This window comes from Vicia villosa, linkage group LG5 (genome assembly GCF_029867415.1).
Source record: "Vicia villosa cultivar HV-30 ecotype Madison, WI linkage group LG5, Vvil1.0, whole genome shotgun sequence".
Classification (NCBI taxonomy): domain Eukaryota; kingdom Viridiplantae; phylum Streptophyta; class Magnoliopsida; order Fabales; family Fabaceae; genus Vicia; species Vicia villosa.
The window spans coordinates 28,778,322-28,795,520 of record NC_081184.1 but is presented as its reverse complement, the minus strand read 5'-3'; the positions used below and the strand labels follow the sequence as shown (position 1 = coordinate 28,795,520).

General features: G+C 37.2%; 1 protein-coding gene across 3 annotated transcripts; it reads right to left on the bottom strand.

Moving 5' to 3' along the window:
• Positions 1–1,464: 1,464 nt before the first annotated feature.
• Positions 1,465–15,954, bottom strand: LOC131601513 (protein EMSY-LIKE 3-like). 3 transcript variants are annotated; one of them, XM_058873351.1, is made up of 10 exons: positions 15,639–15,952; positions 13,456–13,664; positions 13,261–13,370; positions 12,858–13,110; positions 12,525–12,752; positions 12,373–12,441; positions 3,884–4,126; positions 3,723–3,791; positions 3,534–3,597; positions 1,465–1,845 (listed from the first exon to the last, which is right to left on the bottom strand). In XM_058873351.1, the coding sequence occupies exons 1-10, from the start codon at positions 15,664–15,666 to the stop codon at positions 1,796–1,798; spliced, it is 1,323 nt and encodes a 440-aa protein (XP_058729334.1). In that variant the 5' UTR covers positions 15,667–15,952; the 3' UTR covers positions 1,465–1,795. The 3 variants fall into 3 exon arrangements, 1 of the variants encoding a protein (XP_058729334.1); XR_009283671.1 differs by lacking the exon at positions 1,465–1,845 and having other exon boundaries at positions 3,884–4,146; positions 15,639–15,954; XR_009283672.1 differs by lacking the exon at positions 1,465–1,845 and having other exon boundaries at positions 3,884–4,140; positions 15,639–15,954.
• Positions 15,955–17,199: the final 1,245 nt, after the last annotated feature.

Sequence of the window (17,199 nt, the reverse complement as noted above, 5' to 3'; positions counted from 1 at the left end):
GTTTGGGCGGTTTTGATGAAAAAAATCATCCGAACCGCAAGAGAAAAGATCGTGCAGTTTGGTTTGGTTCGGTTGGCTTTTAAAAAAAATCCGAACCAAACCAAACCAAACTAATGCGGTTTGGTTTAGTTCGGTTGGTTCGATTTTTTACAAATATTTTATTGAGCCATACATAAATATATAGATGAAAACATAATTTTGTATTTAGACATTCATACACTATCAAATAACAAAACTCATCATATTTTCACAACAATTTTTCATTTAATATGTAAAAATTAAATTAGACAAAAGTTGAATATTAAACATAAAATAATAGCATAAAACAATATAAAAATTATTATAATGAAACAAAAAAAAATAGAAGAGACGAAAGATTAGTGAAGGTGAAAAAGAAAAAAAAAGTTGAGATATTAGAGAAGATGTGCGATAAAAACGAAACTGAAATACGGAATATATACATAAAAATGAGAAGGTGAAAAAGAAAGAATATAAGAGAGTAGATATTATAGAAGAAGAGGGAAGATGTATGTGGCAAAGAAGGTGCGATAAAATTATTAGAGATTCGAGAAGATTGAGTCTGAAATAATATGTGTAAGGATGATAATATTGTTCGTAATCATAAGGCTAAAATATAATAGGTTTAAGTTTGGGTTGGATGTGAGTTAAGTAAAAGTTAGGTTGTAACATAATGCGGTTTTATTCGGTTTGATTCGGTTTACAAAATACAAACCGCAAACCGAACCGAACCGTGCGGTTTTGTTAAAAGATGACCCAAACTAATCCGAACCAAATGCAGTTTTTTGCGGTTTCAGTTTGGTTTGCGGTTTTCTATTGGGTTGGTTTGGTTTTGAACACCCCTAATCGACGGAAAGGAAATAGAAAGTACCAACTCAAGACGCTTTCGGCAATGGGTTTCGAAAATACTATTGGCAATTTACTTTGAAAATGCATTTCGAAAAAACACCCAAAAATTGGTGTTTTCAGATATGCATCTCCGAAAACACCCCTAAATTTGTGTCTTCGAAGATGTATTTCCGAATTCTTAAAAAAATCTAGAAAATAAAACATTGAAGATGCAACTCCAAAGTTAAGAGTATTTTGGAGTTCTCCCCAAAGGGGGGGTCTGTAAAGAAATTGTCATAAATAATTGATCAAAGGTTTTAACTACATTATTAGGTGTTTAATTGATTTTGACTTCTGAATATCTGACTACTCAGATTTTCTAAATACAAAACTATCTCGTTTCGATTCATTAAGATAAGTATGTATGCTACGACATGAAATGGCCAAAATTTGGTTAGCTATCTTATAGTACTTTGCTCATCACATTGTGTGCTTGAGGGAGTATAAAACTGATACATGGATCAAATAAATGATTAACCCATTTTGAAGTAAATCACTTCAATAACTATTCTCAATTTCGAGTAGGTTAGCAGTACACATAAAAACTCAACACTTGAGTGTCCTCTAGAGGGAGTGAATATCAATTATGACACATAAAATACAAGAATTTATACACTAACACACATTAATCACAAATGTGGGGTACTAAACAAGTATCAGTTGTTCCTACCTCAAATTTTAAACTCGATAATAAATAATTATTACCAAACTACAACAATTGCCGTCCTACATAATACCTAATCAGACAAGAACATGGCTAGAGCTATAAACCACTAAACAGTGAAACTCAGTCTTCGTCATAATAATACATGAAAGATACACCATTTATCCAGAATTATGCTATCATAATGCCTCGTCCACTCATTGTACAACGTAACAAGTTCTCCCATCATTCTCGATCCATTGACCGACGCTGTGGGAAATGATGACCAGCCCCGTCTGTATCAACAATAAAATAAACAAAGTTCAAGTTAGACAACAATAACTTTGTTCGATAATCATTCTGTTTGTATTGAAAAGCACAGAGTGGCAATTACAAACAGAGCTGCATCATCAGTTATAATCGCATAGTCATGCTGCAACACTTGTATCACAATTCATTTTGTATTAATGTTCATGGCTATTCCAATCACAGCGAAGGATAATATTTTGAAATGAAAACCACTTCATACACTTTGATACAACAAAAATATAGAGAGACTCGTCAGATTTAGCTTTTGAAATTATTGAGTTGGGAAATTAAATTCTTAAAATTAACAGAAATTCAAAACGATTACTGAAATCTAAAATTCTCAAATGCAAATTTATTTGGATCGTCAATGTAGTCCCTTGAATTCTCTTGCATGGACTAGTGATCGATGCAGTCCACTGAATTCTCCTATATGGACTAGTGATCTTATTTTCAAATTCAAGAATCATTTGGAACTTCCTTGACCTAATGTCCAACCCCTACAATTTCAAGAACTAAAGTAGTGATCGCTTGCAAAAACAAGGAACAACAGAAGGTGAAGTGCAGCTCATTTACAATCCAACTACAACTACAGCTGTCAGCCACTCCTAAAGCACGATAGTTAGTTAGAAGCTAGTTTGAAACAATCCACTTAGATAACAATGCGAGGAAAAAAACACCTTAAAAATGCAGATCATTTTCACTGTCGTTTGAATTTTCATCTGCAGAGACTAAGGCGAATAGACAAATGTTAACAAGTTAGTTCTAAACATATCAACATCTCTAACAGTCAAGTAACCTATATATAGTCGGTGACAAATAGCAGCCGTCCCCAAAACACTATTATGAAGTAATGGTATGGCTGCTACACCGAAGTTTAGATCCCATACAAGTAATTCATTTTTATTTTTACTTTTACTGTGTACATATATAAGAGCTCATGAATAGAAGAATAGAGAGATTAACATGTCGATTTCAAAATAGGTCTCAGGACAGATAACAAACCAAGATCAAATATTGAGATGTTGATTGTGGTTGAGATTGAGATGACGCCATAGCAAAGGCAGAACGAGAACAAAGATAACAACAGACAATTGGCGCAGAAACAGGGCACAGGTACTGAAACTCAAAAAGAACAGAGGCTGCAGAGTTGAAATATCAGAAATTGGAGGTGGTAGCTGCTGGCTTTTTACATAGCATGGAAGAGGTGTCTACTAGGTTCTGTCGCATTCGTGAAGTGAAAAAACTGCATGAATAGGGTTCAATCATGCCAATCAGTTTTGGTCTTTCTAGGGATACAAAAACCAAAAGTCTATAAAAGGCAACAGTATGTGAAGGGTATTTCAGGGTTTTTACTACTGCCTCATCACTGTGGCGGCTGGTCCAGCTGAAATTATCTATGTTTTGGCCACATTATCTTTATGGTTTAAAAAAATTAACCTAAGCAATTTTTAAGATAGTATGTTTTGCACAATTTTTGAAGTATTTCACTATTGCCACTATCTTTGGTGGTGGAGCAACCACTTGACAATACGTAATACCACTGCAGCGGTTTTTGGGGTTGACTACTCCATGCTGCACCAGTACCAATAGTAATTAATGCAACTATGAAGACTAACTAACTAGTAAAAGACAAAGCTCATGAGTACAGCTATAAGTAATGAAAACTGAAAAATACCACTTTCACCGTCAGAAAGATCGGCAAGTCTTGCAAGCGCATCAACAAGAGACTGCTCATGCTCCTGCATCGAATTATACATATAGGATCAGGCATATAGGCATCATTTTTGCAAAAAAAAAAGCAAATAGCTGATATTTATTAATATAGAAATGGACTCGAAAATATAATCATGCCCTAGGCCATTACCCTCAATACTTTCTTTGCTTTCTCTATTTCAAGAGGATCAGGATGATTTGCACTAAATACCCTCTCCACCTGTCAAATTCAACAGAAACTTAAATCTGCGGAACATAAGACCAAAACATCTCAAATAAAGTATAATTTAATCAAACTGTGTTTTCAGCCACCTCCTGTATTAGTGTGTCTGTGTGAAGAATCTGAATATCATCAGGAGCCTTCTTTCCTGCACCATTCTGTGATGACAAAACATCTTTTCTAGATTGACCTTTTGGAACCCCTCTACCTCTTCCAACTCCTGGAACACTATCACGTCCGACAGACCTATTGATCCCATGACCAGAGCCCACAAAACCCCCACGATGATTAATTCCAGGATCCTCAGGTACCCACTGAATATCTTCAGGAGATATCTGCAGTTAAAATACTGCATCTGAATTAGCAAAAACAATATAATATTAACATGTGCTGAATATATCAACAGCAAGAGAATCATTTGTAAAACCATCTCTAGATATTATTGAACACTCTAGATACAAGAAAAGAGCATTTCTTCCATCTTTACAAAATCAAAGAACCACAATTCAGGAACTAGATTGAAGTTTTTACCAAATTTCACTATGATACATTTCATACAATATCAATGACATACACTTTAAGATGAATACAAATTATATACAAATACTGATTTATTCATTAATGTTGCGAATGAAAAATAAGTTTGCCTGCTTAATTCAGCACCTTAATATTAAAATGTGTAGATTAAAGTTAAATTAGTGGGGTCCGTAATTCATATATGCAAACTCGAGTAAAAGCTTAAAATACTCGGGGCACTTGAGGTTACTGTCAGCATTCAGTATCAACCAAATCATGGTCTATGTCACTAAATGAAATTGTTGTAAGACTAAAGATTTAGTAGTTAATTTATCTTCAAATTAGATTTCAGCCCTGAATAGACACTGGAATTTTCAGTTTTATCAAACACATGGGAACTTCCAAAAGCAGAACAATCAAAAGTGGCAGATATTAGCATGTGTAAAGCAGGTGAAAATATTTTTGTTTGTGAAAATAAGGAATTCCTAAAATCCACAGTTCGGAGTTGACAAAACCTTTTAGAACCAGGCTTCGCTCTCTATGAAAAGAAATCACTAAATTAACCTTACCATAGGCTAAAATGCACCTGACAGCCCTAAATTGGCATTTTATGTCTTTGTCCTATGGTGAGTTTGGATTAGTGGTATTAGAGTAATAGAGATACTTGTAGATATTACTCTTGTAAAACTGACAGCTGTACCATTTGTAACTGACAGCTGTACTATTGTTCACAAGTTGCTACTATAAATGCAACTTGTGTCATTGCTTGTAACCAACTTTTCACACAATCTAAAATCAGTTACAATATGAAGAGTTTTGTTAGAGTTTCTAATATGGTATCAGATTAGCGCTCTCGATCCATGGCGCCGTCACCACCGGAGTCGCCTTCCTCTTCCGCTCAAGTTCTCACACCGCCTAGTTCGCCGGCGGTCATGGCCGCACCGGACGATTTGCGTCGTTTTCAGTTCTCGCTCAAGATCGCACATAAGCTGGATGAGAAAAACTTCCATCTATGGCGACAGCAAGTAGAACCGTACATCAACGCGCATAATCTCACCGATCTGGTTGTGTGCACGCGCATTCCTCTTCAATTTCTCACCGATGAAGATCGTCGCACCGGTAAGATCAATCCTGCGTACTCTTTTTGGCTTCAGAAAGATCAGCTTCTATTGTCTTGGCTTCAATCAACTCTTTCGAGCGAAATTCTTTCTCGTGTTCTTGGATGTACTCACTCTCATCAACTTTGGGATCGTCTTTTCAACTATTTCCAAAGGCAAACGCGTGCTAGAGCAAGACAGCTTCGCGTTGAGTTACGTGCCCTAACTCTTGATGATTCGTCTGTTTCTGATTATCTTCTTCGAATCCGTACGATTGTTGATGCCTTGGCCTCCATTGGAGATCCTGTGCCAAGCACACATCACATTGATGTGATTCTAGAAGGTCTCCCTAGTGACTATGCTTCTGTTGTCTCAGTTGTTGAAAGCAAGTTTGGGGAAATGGATCTAGACGAAGTGGAGATTCTCTTACTTGCACATGAACTTCGCTTGACCAAATTCAAGAAGCAACCAGCTCCTGATTTGGCTTCTCTTAATCTCACACATGCTCCTCAACAAACACCTGCTGCTGAAGTTTCTTCTGGTGACACCACTGAATCCTCTCCTTCAAATCATGCACCTCACCATTCTGAGCCTGATTACTCTAGCTTCAGAGGTGGTAAGTCAAACAGAGGTCGTGGTGGTAGAGGAAGAGGTGGCAGGAACTCTACTGTGCAGTGTCAAGTGTGTTCTAAACCTGGTCATACAGCTCTCAGTTGCTGGCATAGGTATAACTAGGGGTGTTCGCGGTGCGGTTTGGGCGGTTTTGACGAAAAAAATCATCCGAACCGCAAGAGAAAAAATAATGCGGTTTGGTTTGGTTCGGTTGGCTTTTAAAAAAAATCCGAACCAAATCAAACCAAACTAATGCGGTTTGGTTCGGTTCGGTTGGTTCGGTTTTTTACAAATATTTTATTGAGCCATACATACACATATATATGACAACATAATTTTGTATTTAGACATTCATACACTATCAAATAACAACAAAACTCGTCATATTTTGACAACAATTTTCCATTTAATATGTAAAAATTAAATTAGACAAAAGTGAAATATTAAACATAAAATGATAGCATAAAATAATATAAAAATTATTATAATAAAACAAAAAATAGAAGAGACGAATGATTAGTGAAGGTGAAAAAGAAAAAAAAGTGTTGAGAGATTAGTGAAGAAGATGTGCGATAAAAACGAAACTGGAATACGGAACATTTACATAAAAATGAGAAGGTGAAAAAGAAAGAATATAAGAGAGTATAGATTATAGAAGAAGACGGAAGATGTATGTGGCAAAGAATTAACGATAATGTTATTAGAGATTTGAGAAGATCGGGACCGAAATTATGTGTAAGGATGAGAAAATTGCTCGTAATCATAAGGCTAATGTATCATAGGTTTAAGTTTGGGTTGGATGTGAGTTAAGTAAAATTTAGGTTGTAACATAATGCGGTTTGATTCGGTTTGGTTCGGTTTACAAAATACAAACCGCAAACCGAACCGAACCGTGCGGTTTTGTTAAAAAATGACCCAAACTAATCCGAATTAAATGTGGGTTTTTGCGGTTTCGGTTTGATTTGGTTTGCGGTTTTTTATTGGGTTGGTTTGGTTTTGAACACCCCTAGGTATAACCAGCAATTTCAACCTTCCACTTACAATGGAACTCCTTACACTGCTACTCCATGGCATCCTCCTCAGGTTGCCTTTGCCCAATTCCCTGCTCATGTGTGGACTAGACCTACAACATCTCAACAAAGACCAGATGTGGCTTATGCTCCTCCTAGTGCCTATGTGATTGCTGCTCCTTCCTCAGCTGCTCCCTCAACTGCCTCTGGATCATGGTACCCTGATTCTGGTGCTTCTTATCATGTCACAAGTGATGCTAGCAACCTTCAGCAAGCTGTGCCTCTTGAAGGACATGAGCAGATTTATATTGGGAACGGACAAGGTCTTCCTATCAACTCTACTGGTTCTAGTGAATTTCTGTCACAAAAGCACACACCTCTTGTTCTCAAAAATCTTTTACACATGCCTTCTATCACTAAAAACCTCATCAGTGTCAGTAAATTTTGTCGTGATAATAATGTTTACTTCCTTTTCACTGCTGATACTTGTTATGTTAAATGCCAGGTGTCTAATGCAGTACTTCTGGTTGGCAAAGTTGGGTCAGATGGTCTTTATGAGTTCCCTCTCCTTGGTGTCTCCAAACCTGCTCAGTCTTCTCTTGCTTTAAATAATACTGTACCTACTGTTAACAGTGTCAGTACTTTTCCTGCTTTTTCTAATGTTTGGCATTTAAGACTAGGCCATCCTAATGTCAACACCTTGAAATTGGTGCTTCAAAGTTGTAACATTCCTTTTAGCAATAAAGTTCATGATTTCTTCTGTACTGCATGTTGTATTGGCAAGGCACATAAATTACACTCTCCCACTTCACACACCACTTACAATACACCCTTAGAGCTCATTTTCTGTGACTTGTGGGGACCATCCCCTCAACCCTCTACTCAAGGGTTCTCTTATTATATTTCTTTTGTTGATGCCTACTCTAGATTTACTTGGCTGTATTTGTTAAAGACTAAATCTGAAGCTCTTCCTGTTTTCAAGCAATTCAAGGCTCTTGTTGAATTGCAGCTTGGGCATCCTATTAAAGCTGTGCAGTCTGATTGGGGGGGTGAATTCAGGCCCTTCTGCAAGTTCTTAACTGAGCTAGGGATTGTACATAGGGTCATTTGTCCACATACACACCACCAAAATGGTGTTGTGGAAAGGAAGCACAGGCACATTGTAGATCTTGGCCTCACTCTCCTCAGTCAAGCCTCTCTTCCTATTACCTATTGGGACTATGCCTTTTCCACTGCAGTGTACCTAATCAACAGACTTTCTTCCTCTTCTATCAAGTTTCAAGTGCCATTCTCTCTCCTCTTTCACACTATACCTGACTATAAATTTCTGAAAGTGTTTGGATGTGCTTGTTTCCCTCTTTTGAGGCCTTACAATGCACACAAGTTGGAATTCAGATCTCAGGAGTGTCTCTTTTTGGGGTACAGCACTTCTCACAAAGGCTATAGGTGTCTTTCTCCATGTGGGAGACTCCATATATCTAAGGATGTGTTATTTCATGAGGCCAGGTTTCCTTATGTGGAGCTTTTCTCCTCTAAATCTTCTAGTCACCCTGTTTCTCCTAAAACCTCTTCTGCTTCCTCTTTATCTTCCCTTCTTTCTTCTATACCTTTACCTACCCCTACTCCCCTAACAGCTGTTCCTTTCACACCCTCTGCAGTACCTCACAATGAGTCTGCCTCTTCTTCCCCACTTGTATCCTCTGCCCCTAATCTGGCTGGAAAATCCTCCTCTTCAGTTGCAGCCTCTCCTTCCTCTCAATCTGCTTCTACCTCATCTCCTTTACCTCAGAATGCCATTCCTGTTATATCTAAACCTGTCAATGAGCACCCTGTGAGAACAAGAGCCAAAGCTGGCTTTGTTCAGCCTCGTGTTCAACCTACTCTGCTCCTCACTCACTCTGAACCCAAATCTGTCAAGCAGGCTCTGGCAGATTCCCAGTGGAAACAGGCTATGCAGTCTGAGTTTGATGCCCTGTGTAGCAACAATACCTGGTCCTTGGTTCCCTTGCCCCCAAATAGACAATCTATAGGGTGCAAGTGGGTGTTTCGTGTCAAGGAAAATCCTGATGGATTTGTCAACAAGTACAAGGCACGCCTTGTAGCAAAGGGGTTTCATCAAAAACAGGGGTTTGATTTCAATGAAACCTTTTCCCCTGTTGTAAAACCCATCACCATCAGACTTATCCTGACTGTTGCTCTCACCCATAAATGGTCCATTCAGCAGCTTGATGTAAATAATGCCTTTCTCAATGGCACTTTACATGAGGAGGTTTACATGGATCAACCTCAAGGGTTCATAGGTTCTGATCCTTTCCTTGTTTGCAAGCTGAACAAGGCTTTGTATGGCCTCAAACAGGCCCCTCGGCAGTGGTTTGAGAAATTGCAGGCAGCCCTTCTTCAACTTCAATTCAAGCCTAGCAAATGTGATCCCTCACTGTTCATTTTCTCCTCTAAAGGCCACACAATTTATCTTCTTGTTTATGTTGATGACATTATCATTACTGGTAATGATCCTATTCTCCTTCAGTCCCTTATTGCCAAACTGAATTCTGCCTTTTCTCTTAAACATCTTGGTGATCTAGACTATTTTCTAGGCATTGAGGTTAAGAAAACCTCTCAAGGTTCTATGCTGCTCACCCAAACTAAATATATTAGGGACTTACTGCATAGAACTCACATGGCTGAATCCAGTCCTGTCACCACTCCTATGCAGTCAACTTGCAAGCTCACCAAGCTTGGCTCTCCTGCTCTACCTGACCCCTTTCTGTACAGGTCTGTGGTGGGGGCTCTGCAATATGTTACTATAACTAGGCCTGAAATTGCCTATGCTGTAAACAAAGTGTGCCGGTTTATGTCCCATCCTTTGGATCCTCATTGGACTGCAGTTAAAAGGATCCTCAGATATCTTAAGGGCACTCTCCACTTTGGCCTTCTTTTATCTCCTTGTTCTTCCCTTAAACCTCCCGCTCTCCAAGTCTATTGTGATGCTGACTGGGCCTCTGACCCTGATGACAGAAGGAGTACTTCAGGGGCTGCAATCTATTTTGGTGGCAACTTGGTTTCCTGGTGGTCCAAGAAACAGCCTGTGGTTGCTAGGTCCAGTACTGAGGCTGAATACAGAAGTTTAGCTCAGGCTACTGCTGATCTTCTGTGGTTGCAAACTTTGCTCAAAGAACTCTGTATTCCAACCCAGCATCCAGTGGTCCTTTGTGACAATCAATTTGCTGTCTTGCTGGCTCACAACCCTATTCTGCACTCCAGGACAAAACACATGGAAATTGATCTTTTCTTTGTCCGAGAGAAAGTTCTTGCTAAACAGATCACTGTGGCTCACATTCCTGGAATTGATCAAATTGCTGATGCCCTTACAAAACCTTTATCTTCCTCTAAATTCCTGGAACTCAGACACGTTGATGAGAGTGAACGCATCCAATGACGCGAGACATGATTTCGCTGGAGAGCGTCGATTGCAACCACGACAAGAGTAGCTGATCTTTTTGAAGCCACGAAGAATAGAGAGGATTGACGATACCTTGAAGACGATCGTCATCGGAGAGAAATTTGGGAGGAACACGCGCACAAACCACCAGATCTGTGAGATTGTGTGCGTTGATGTAAGGCTCCACTTGCTGACGCCATAGATGGAAGTTTTTGTCGTCGAGTTTGTATGCGATCTTCAGCGCAAACTGAAGACGACGTGATTCGTCCATCACCGCCGCAGACGGCGCCGCCGGAGACGAAACGTGAGCGGAAGAGGGAGATCCTGGCTGTGAGTCCATGGATCGGAGAAGCTAAACTGATACCATAATAGAAAGAGAAAATGATTGAACTTTCATTTCAGTTGTAACTGAATTTCAATTGTGAAAAGTTAGTTACATCAGGTATCACAACTTGTTTATATACTACAAGTTGTGACCTGTAGTAGCCTGTAACTACTGAAAACAAACTGCCAGGTGTCAGTAACATACTGACTGGCTCTAAGCTAAAGCTAACACTCTAATAGACACAAACTAAGGGTTGTTACCTCCCCATGAGTTTGTGGGGGGGGGGGGGGGGGGGGGGGGGTATTAGAGTAATAGAGATACTTGTAGATATTACTCTTGTAAAACTGACAGCTGTACCATTTGTAACTGACTGCTGTACTATTGTTCAGTATCATCTAACCTGCTATTGCAGGTCACAAGTTGCTACTATAAATGCAACTTGTGTCATTGCTTGTAACCAACTTTTCACACAATCTAAAATCAGTTACAATATGAAGAGTTCTGTTAGAGTTTCTAATAAGTGGAAAGGGAAGAAACAAACAAAAATGAAATGGAATTGTAGTTGGCTTTGTAGGAATAAGTTGGGCCCAATATATTAATCCTGGTATTAGAGCCAATCAATTTGGGTCAGCCACCATATTATCCCTGCACTAAACCCAATAGTGTTGGGCGTGATAGGGTATTGGAAAAAACCCAAGTCCAACACTGAAAAAGAGAGAGGGTCTTAAAAAGAGTTTATAAAGAGCAGCACCCTTCACTATATATAAGTTGGTTTAGTAATGATGAGTTTAAGCTCAATATAAAAACCTAATAATTAGTGGTACTCAAAAACAACATAATAAACTTTCGGAAACAAATACCATCGCCACACACTGAAGTGACCACAGCATAATCAATCGCTAGTGATGATCTGGTTTTGAACTAGCATAACAGCCTGTATTTTGCAAGGTCGAGCCTTTGTTTCAAAACCTATAGCAACTACTTCCCTTGGTTGTTTAAGTCTTAATGACAAAGATGGACTAGGTTTTATGTACCCAGTATCATTGGTAATGTTATAACCCTTTTGGGGGTCAAACTATTCTGTAAAAAAGGATACTTCTAGATCATACATTTATACTTTAGATCTGGCATGTATGATGTATCAACTACTCATAAATGCTAACAACTTTGGCAGGCTCTCGTATTTAGTTTATAACAGTGGCGAAATTGAGATATTTGGCAAAATTATTAAATAAAATTGACCCCCCGCCAGCCCTTTTTCCGATTATAATTATAATATGTAGTACATACCCAAAGTGATAAAAGTTTGATACTCAAGTATGTCAAACATTAAATAAAAAACTGTAGTAACATAATAGGTTATAACTATATTCTAAATCTAGATAATAACCTTACAAGTGCATTTGTTTTTGTTTAACTTCTGCAAACCCAACTATCATTAGGGACTATTTTCGTGTTGATTACCATTTGATACCAAATATAACTTTGAAATAGTTATGATTGCAAACTCTATGAGTTAAAACTTAAAAGAAAACTATGCAAGGATTTCACTACAAGAAACAGGATAATGCCTCAGATGTACCTCTGATAGTTTAACCCATTCCCATGTTTCATTCGTACTCCCCATGTCATAGACTAGATTATGCCGGCCCTGAAAAGTTAGAAATATAAGTAAAAATTTCAGCTAAATATTAGATGAAAACAAATTACCAAATATTCCAGGGTTGTAAATACATCAACTGGATTGTAGTCAGAGATAACAGCTTCGTAGAAGTTATTGTCGTCAGGCCATCTTGTCCTCACTCTCCTACCGATCATAGGACCAAAAGAAACACCCTCGGCATGTTCAACCATGACAGGTCTATTAGATACTTGATTCTGTACTTGATTCTGTACTTGATTTCTTCCACCTAGTCCTGATGGAGGAAACTGCTTCGAAGATACACCAGGTAATATTGGACCCTGAAAATGAAAAATATATACATGTTAATGTTGCCGAATCCAAGCTTGCTGAATGAATATTAAAAAAAAATGACAGGTCTAGACTACATATGTTCCCCTACTCACAGATTTTTGCTTCTTTCCCTTAGATCCAGGAACAGATCCTCGTTTTGCTGCAGAAGAAGATGGCTGATGGGATGCAGTCACCGTTTGGGGGTGAAATGGGGGAGAAGGCCCACCAAAAGAACGTGGTGGTACAGGTGGTGTAATCTTCTGCTTTTTGCGAGATGCAGAAACCGACGGACTGGGAATTGAATCATGTAGAGCTTGACCAGTATTCATTACGCCAGACTGATGGCCACCTGTCTGTCTCCATTCCCTTTGTCATTATCCAACAAAGTATTGGTTAGCAAAATATCAACACACTGTTTCATAAAAAAAAAATAGCACACACGTGGAAACACGAGACAGTCTTATATCTAAAGCATAGATAGACCAACAAGAAACCTTATTTCATAAATTATCAGACCTTATCCTCCGTATTGTGTCATCCGCATTAACCCGACCTAAGAGTTCTCTGTGTTCCTCGTTAGATAATCTTAGCTCTTTTCTCAGCTCTGTAATCAAACTTTCTTTCTCCTAAAGAAAATACACATCATGCAGCAGTCATTTAAACCTGATCACAAACATTAAAAACAATTAGGTTTGAAGATATAAAATATACCCAAGTAATGGCATCAGCTTGAGCTTTAAAGGCTCTCAGAACTGAACTGTATGCATCCTGCTCAAGTTGATGAATTTGGGTTTCCATATCAATTTCACCATACACCCTGGGGTATGGAATTGAACCAACGGCAGATCTTCCATTCCCGGCAAGACGTCCTCCCCTGGGAATTCTATTTTGATGAGTTGGCGGAAGATCATCATCGGTTCCTGCAATTATCACAATCAAATCAAGGGATAATAAGTGAAGAAAATATCAGAAAGATATTTTTAAGAACTGGTAAGCAATTAATCTCATAAATTTAAAACATATAATATTGCAACCAATACTTCTAAGCAAAAGGAGAAGTATGATTATCTCTACAGCAGCGTGACAGCACAACCAACTCATGGAAAAACAAACAACTGGGTGGTATCAACTTGTTTGGCATGGAAATGGTATTTGAAATACCAACTTCTCACATCACCACATGCAAATAGTTATGAAGCAGACAATCAAGTATTTGGCCAATGAAAAACGGTATTCAAAATGTATCATTAATATCATTATGAAGTAAAATTAAAAGCTACTCAGTACTACAGTGCATAAAGATTTACACTCAACGAGGATAAAGTTATCAGGAAGCACTTACGAGCAGTGTTATTAATAGCGGCCTGGAGCGGCGCTATCCCGGGAAACTTGTAATAACTAAGTTTATAAATAATAATAATAATAATAATAATAATAATAATAACAACGTCTTGTATAAATTGAAACTAGTGTCTGCACCTGAATTTTTCCAAAAGTTCTCTCATCTTAATTCTCCATAAACATCTATAACCTCATAAAGACATTCCCGCAAGAGAAGAAACATAAAATTAGATTCTACATCTCCAATTTTCCACATACTCTTTCGTTTAATTCCTCTATAATCATCTATAAGGGCATATAAAGACTTTTTTTGTAAGTGAAGAAACATAAACTTATATTAACTAATAAGTAGCTCACTAGCTCTCATAAGGAATAAACAAATCGAAATAGAACCTCACTGTAATGGTTACATTGGAAGGACCAATGTAGTCAAGCACAGGAACTTAAGTAGGATACGTCGGCTAGTGAAAGATAGTAAAACTCGGATCGTTAGCACTGTAAGATCCTACCGAAGGAAAAAGAGGTAATTCCATATATATTTATACACACATACACAAACTTGAAAATTATAATCCAAGCCCAAAAAATAAGGCCAGGTATATTTTTCCTACGATCCTGCTTCAAAAAGCTCGATCTTGACCACACCGGCGACGAAAAACAATTTTTCTCTGATTGTAGTACTCTCAGGCACCCTTGGCATCTATGATCTTACAACTTTACAATCCAGCACTCGATCTTGACTACACTAGGAAGGATGGGTTTCCATAAAAATCAATTGCTAATCCCCTACCCTCCCCACCCCTAATTATAAGGCCCTCACAAACAATAGTACCCTTCCCCTTCAACTGTTGAATTTTAAGGTATCTATCCTTTGTTTTCCAATTTCAAAGTTAAATTAACTATCTTATAGCAATTATACATTTACCTAATGAATCATTTTAAACTAAGATCAACGAAGAGAGATAACAAATGAGTAAAGGAAGCAATAAAAGGTATACAATTAAAAGTTGCTTACTAATCAAAACCTATGAAACACGAACACCAGAAACACGACACCGATACATTGACACCAATAATAATTCGAAGAAACAAATAAATTAAACATAATCACAAATGTGAATGTCAGTTTTAAACACCGACCCACAAATGTGAATGTCAGTTTTAAACACCGACACTGACACGCCTTTTTTTTAGAGGTGTAAGTGATACACGGATCAAAATTATTTCGAATTTCTTAATTTGTACAAACCAATCTTAAAATACAAGTAGTATACAGGAATGAAGGAAGTAACAACAAGAAGCAAAAGCTTAAACATTTTACTTATAAAAAAATAAAAACCTAAGAAAAATACAGAAAAATAAAATAAACTATAGCAGAATTAAGAACTAATAACAAACCAAAAACATGAGTAATTAACATCTAAACTACATCATGCATGCTCTCTTAGCTCTAATAACTGAATCAAATCGATATAGAAAGAGAGAGAAAATAGAAACCCTAACCCTAAAAAAGGGGAAATTACAAAATAGAACAAGAATGAAGCGGAACTAACCACTACTGTCATAGGGTTCGTAATCCATAGCCAGTTTGAGAGAACCAGATCCACGAGATTGGAATTGGGTGCGGGAGGGTGCACCAAGAACAATTTACAACCTCAAATACAGAAGAAGGTGAAGAAATCGACGAAATTTGAGTTGATTTGTTGGGAAGAAGAAAGAAGAGCGACTGTGGGGTAGGAGAAGAAGAGAATGGTGGATGAGTCAACTCGGATTTGAACTCGGAGTCGGACTCGGTGAAGAAAGTGTTTGGGTTTCGTTCGACGATGATTCAATTCAGTTTCAGTTCATAATTCGCTTTCAGTTCCGCTCTTCGTAATTCCAAATATTATTTTATTATTATTTGTTATTATTTATTATTTATTTTTAAAAAATAAGTAAACTTATGCATATATTTAAGGGTTAAATAAGTTTGGTATCTTATAAAAATTTTAAATTTCAGTCTTAATTTTTTTTTAATTTCGGTAAGTTATGTTTATTATTGTTTTACTTAAATTAATCAAGGGTATTCTTTTTTTATTTTTTTATTTTTTTAAAGATTCCTATTTTTTATTGAAAATATTTATACTTTTTATAAATATTTCAAATTTTATTGATGGAATTGATTTAATTGATAAGGAGATGGAGAAAATCTCATTACACTCCTTGATTTTTTCAGCCACCTAACGAAATTCTAATTATGTCTCCGGCTTTCGTAGATGCATATTCAAAAGTAATTTTAAAAAAAAAAATTTGGTTTAATCTGTAGGTACATCTACGAAAGCGTTAAAATGCAAATTAGTTTAGTTTAATAAATATTCCGTAGATGTATCTACATAACAATCAAAATTCCAATTTTTTTAACAAAAATGGAACATCAAATTATAGTGCAACAATGTATACGATGTATTCTTTTGGTGTACTATTTTCCATTGCCTTGGAGTTTAGGGTTTAAAAAAATGAAACATCAAATTATAGTGTAATTTATGCGATGTATACGATGTATTCTTTTGATGTACTATTTTACATTGCTTTAGGGTTTAGGGTTTAAAAAAATAGAACATCAAAATATAACAGAATATTTCGTAAGTACATAACGGAACACTTTGTTTTTAACACGTTCCGTAGATACATCTCCGAAAGATCTACTAAACTAAAATAATTTGAATTTTCTCAACTTTACAATGTTTTTTACGCTTCCGTATAGGGGTGCTCAAAACCAAACCAACCCAATAGAAAACCGCAAACCAAACCAAATCAAACCGAAACCGCAAAAAACCGCATTTGGTTCGGATTAGTTTGGGTCATTTTTTAACAAAACCGCACGGTTCGGTTCGGTTTGCGGTTTGTATTTGGTAAACCGAATCAAACCGCATTATGTTACAACCTAAATTTTACTTAACTCACATCCAACCCAAAATTAAACCTATTATACCTTAGCCTTATGAATACGAACAATTTTCTCATCCTTACACATATAATTTCAGTTTCGATCTTCTCAAATCTCTAATAACATTATTTCACCTTCTTTGCTACATACATCTTCCCTCTTCTTCTATAATCTTTACTCTCCTATAT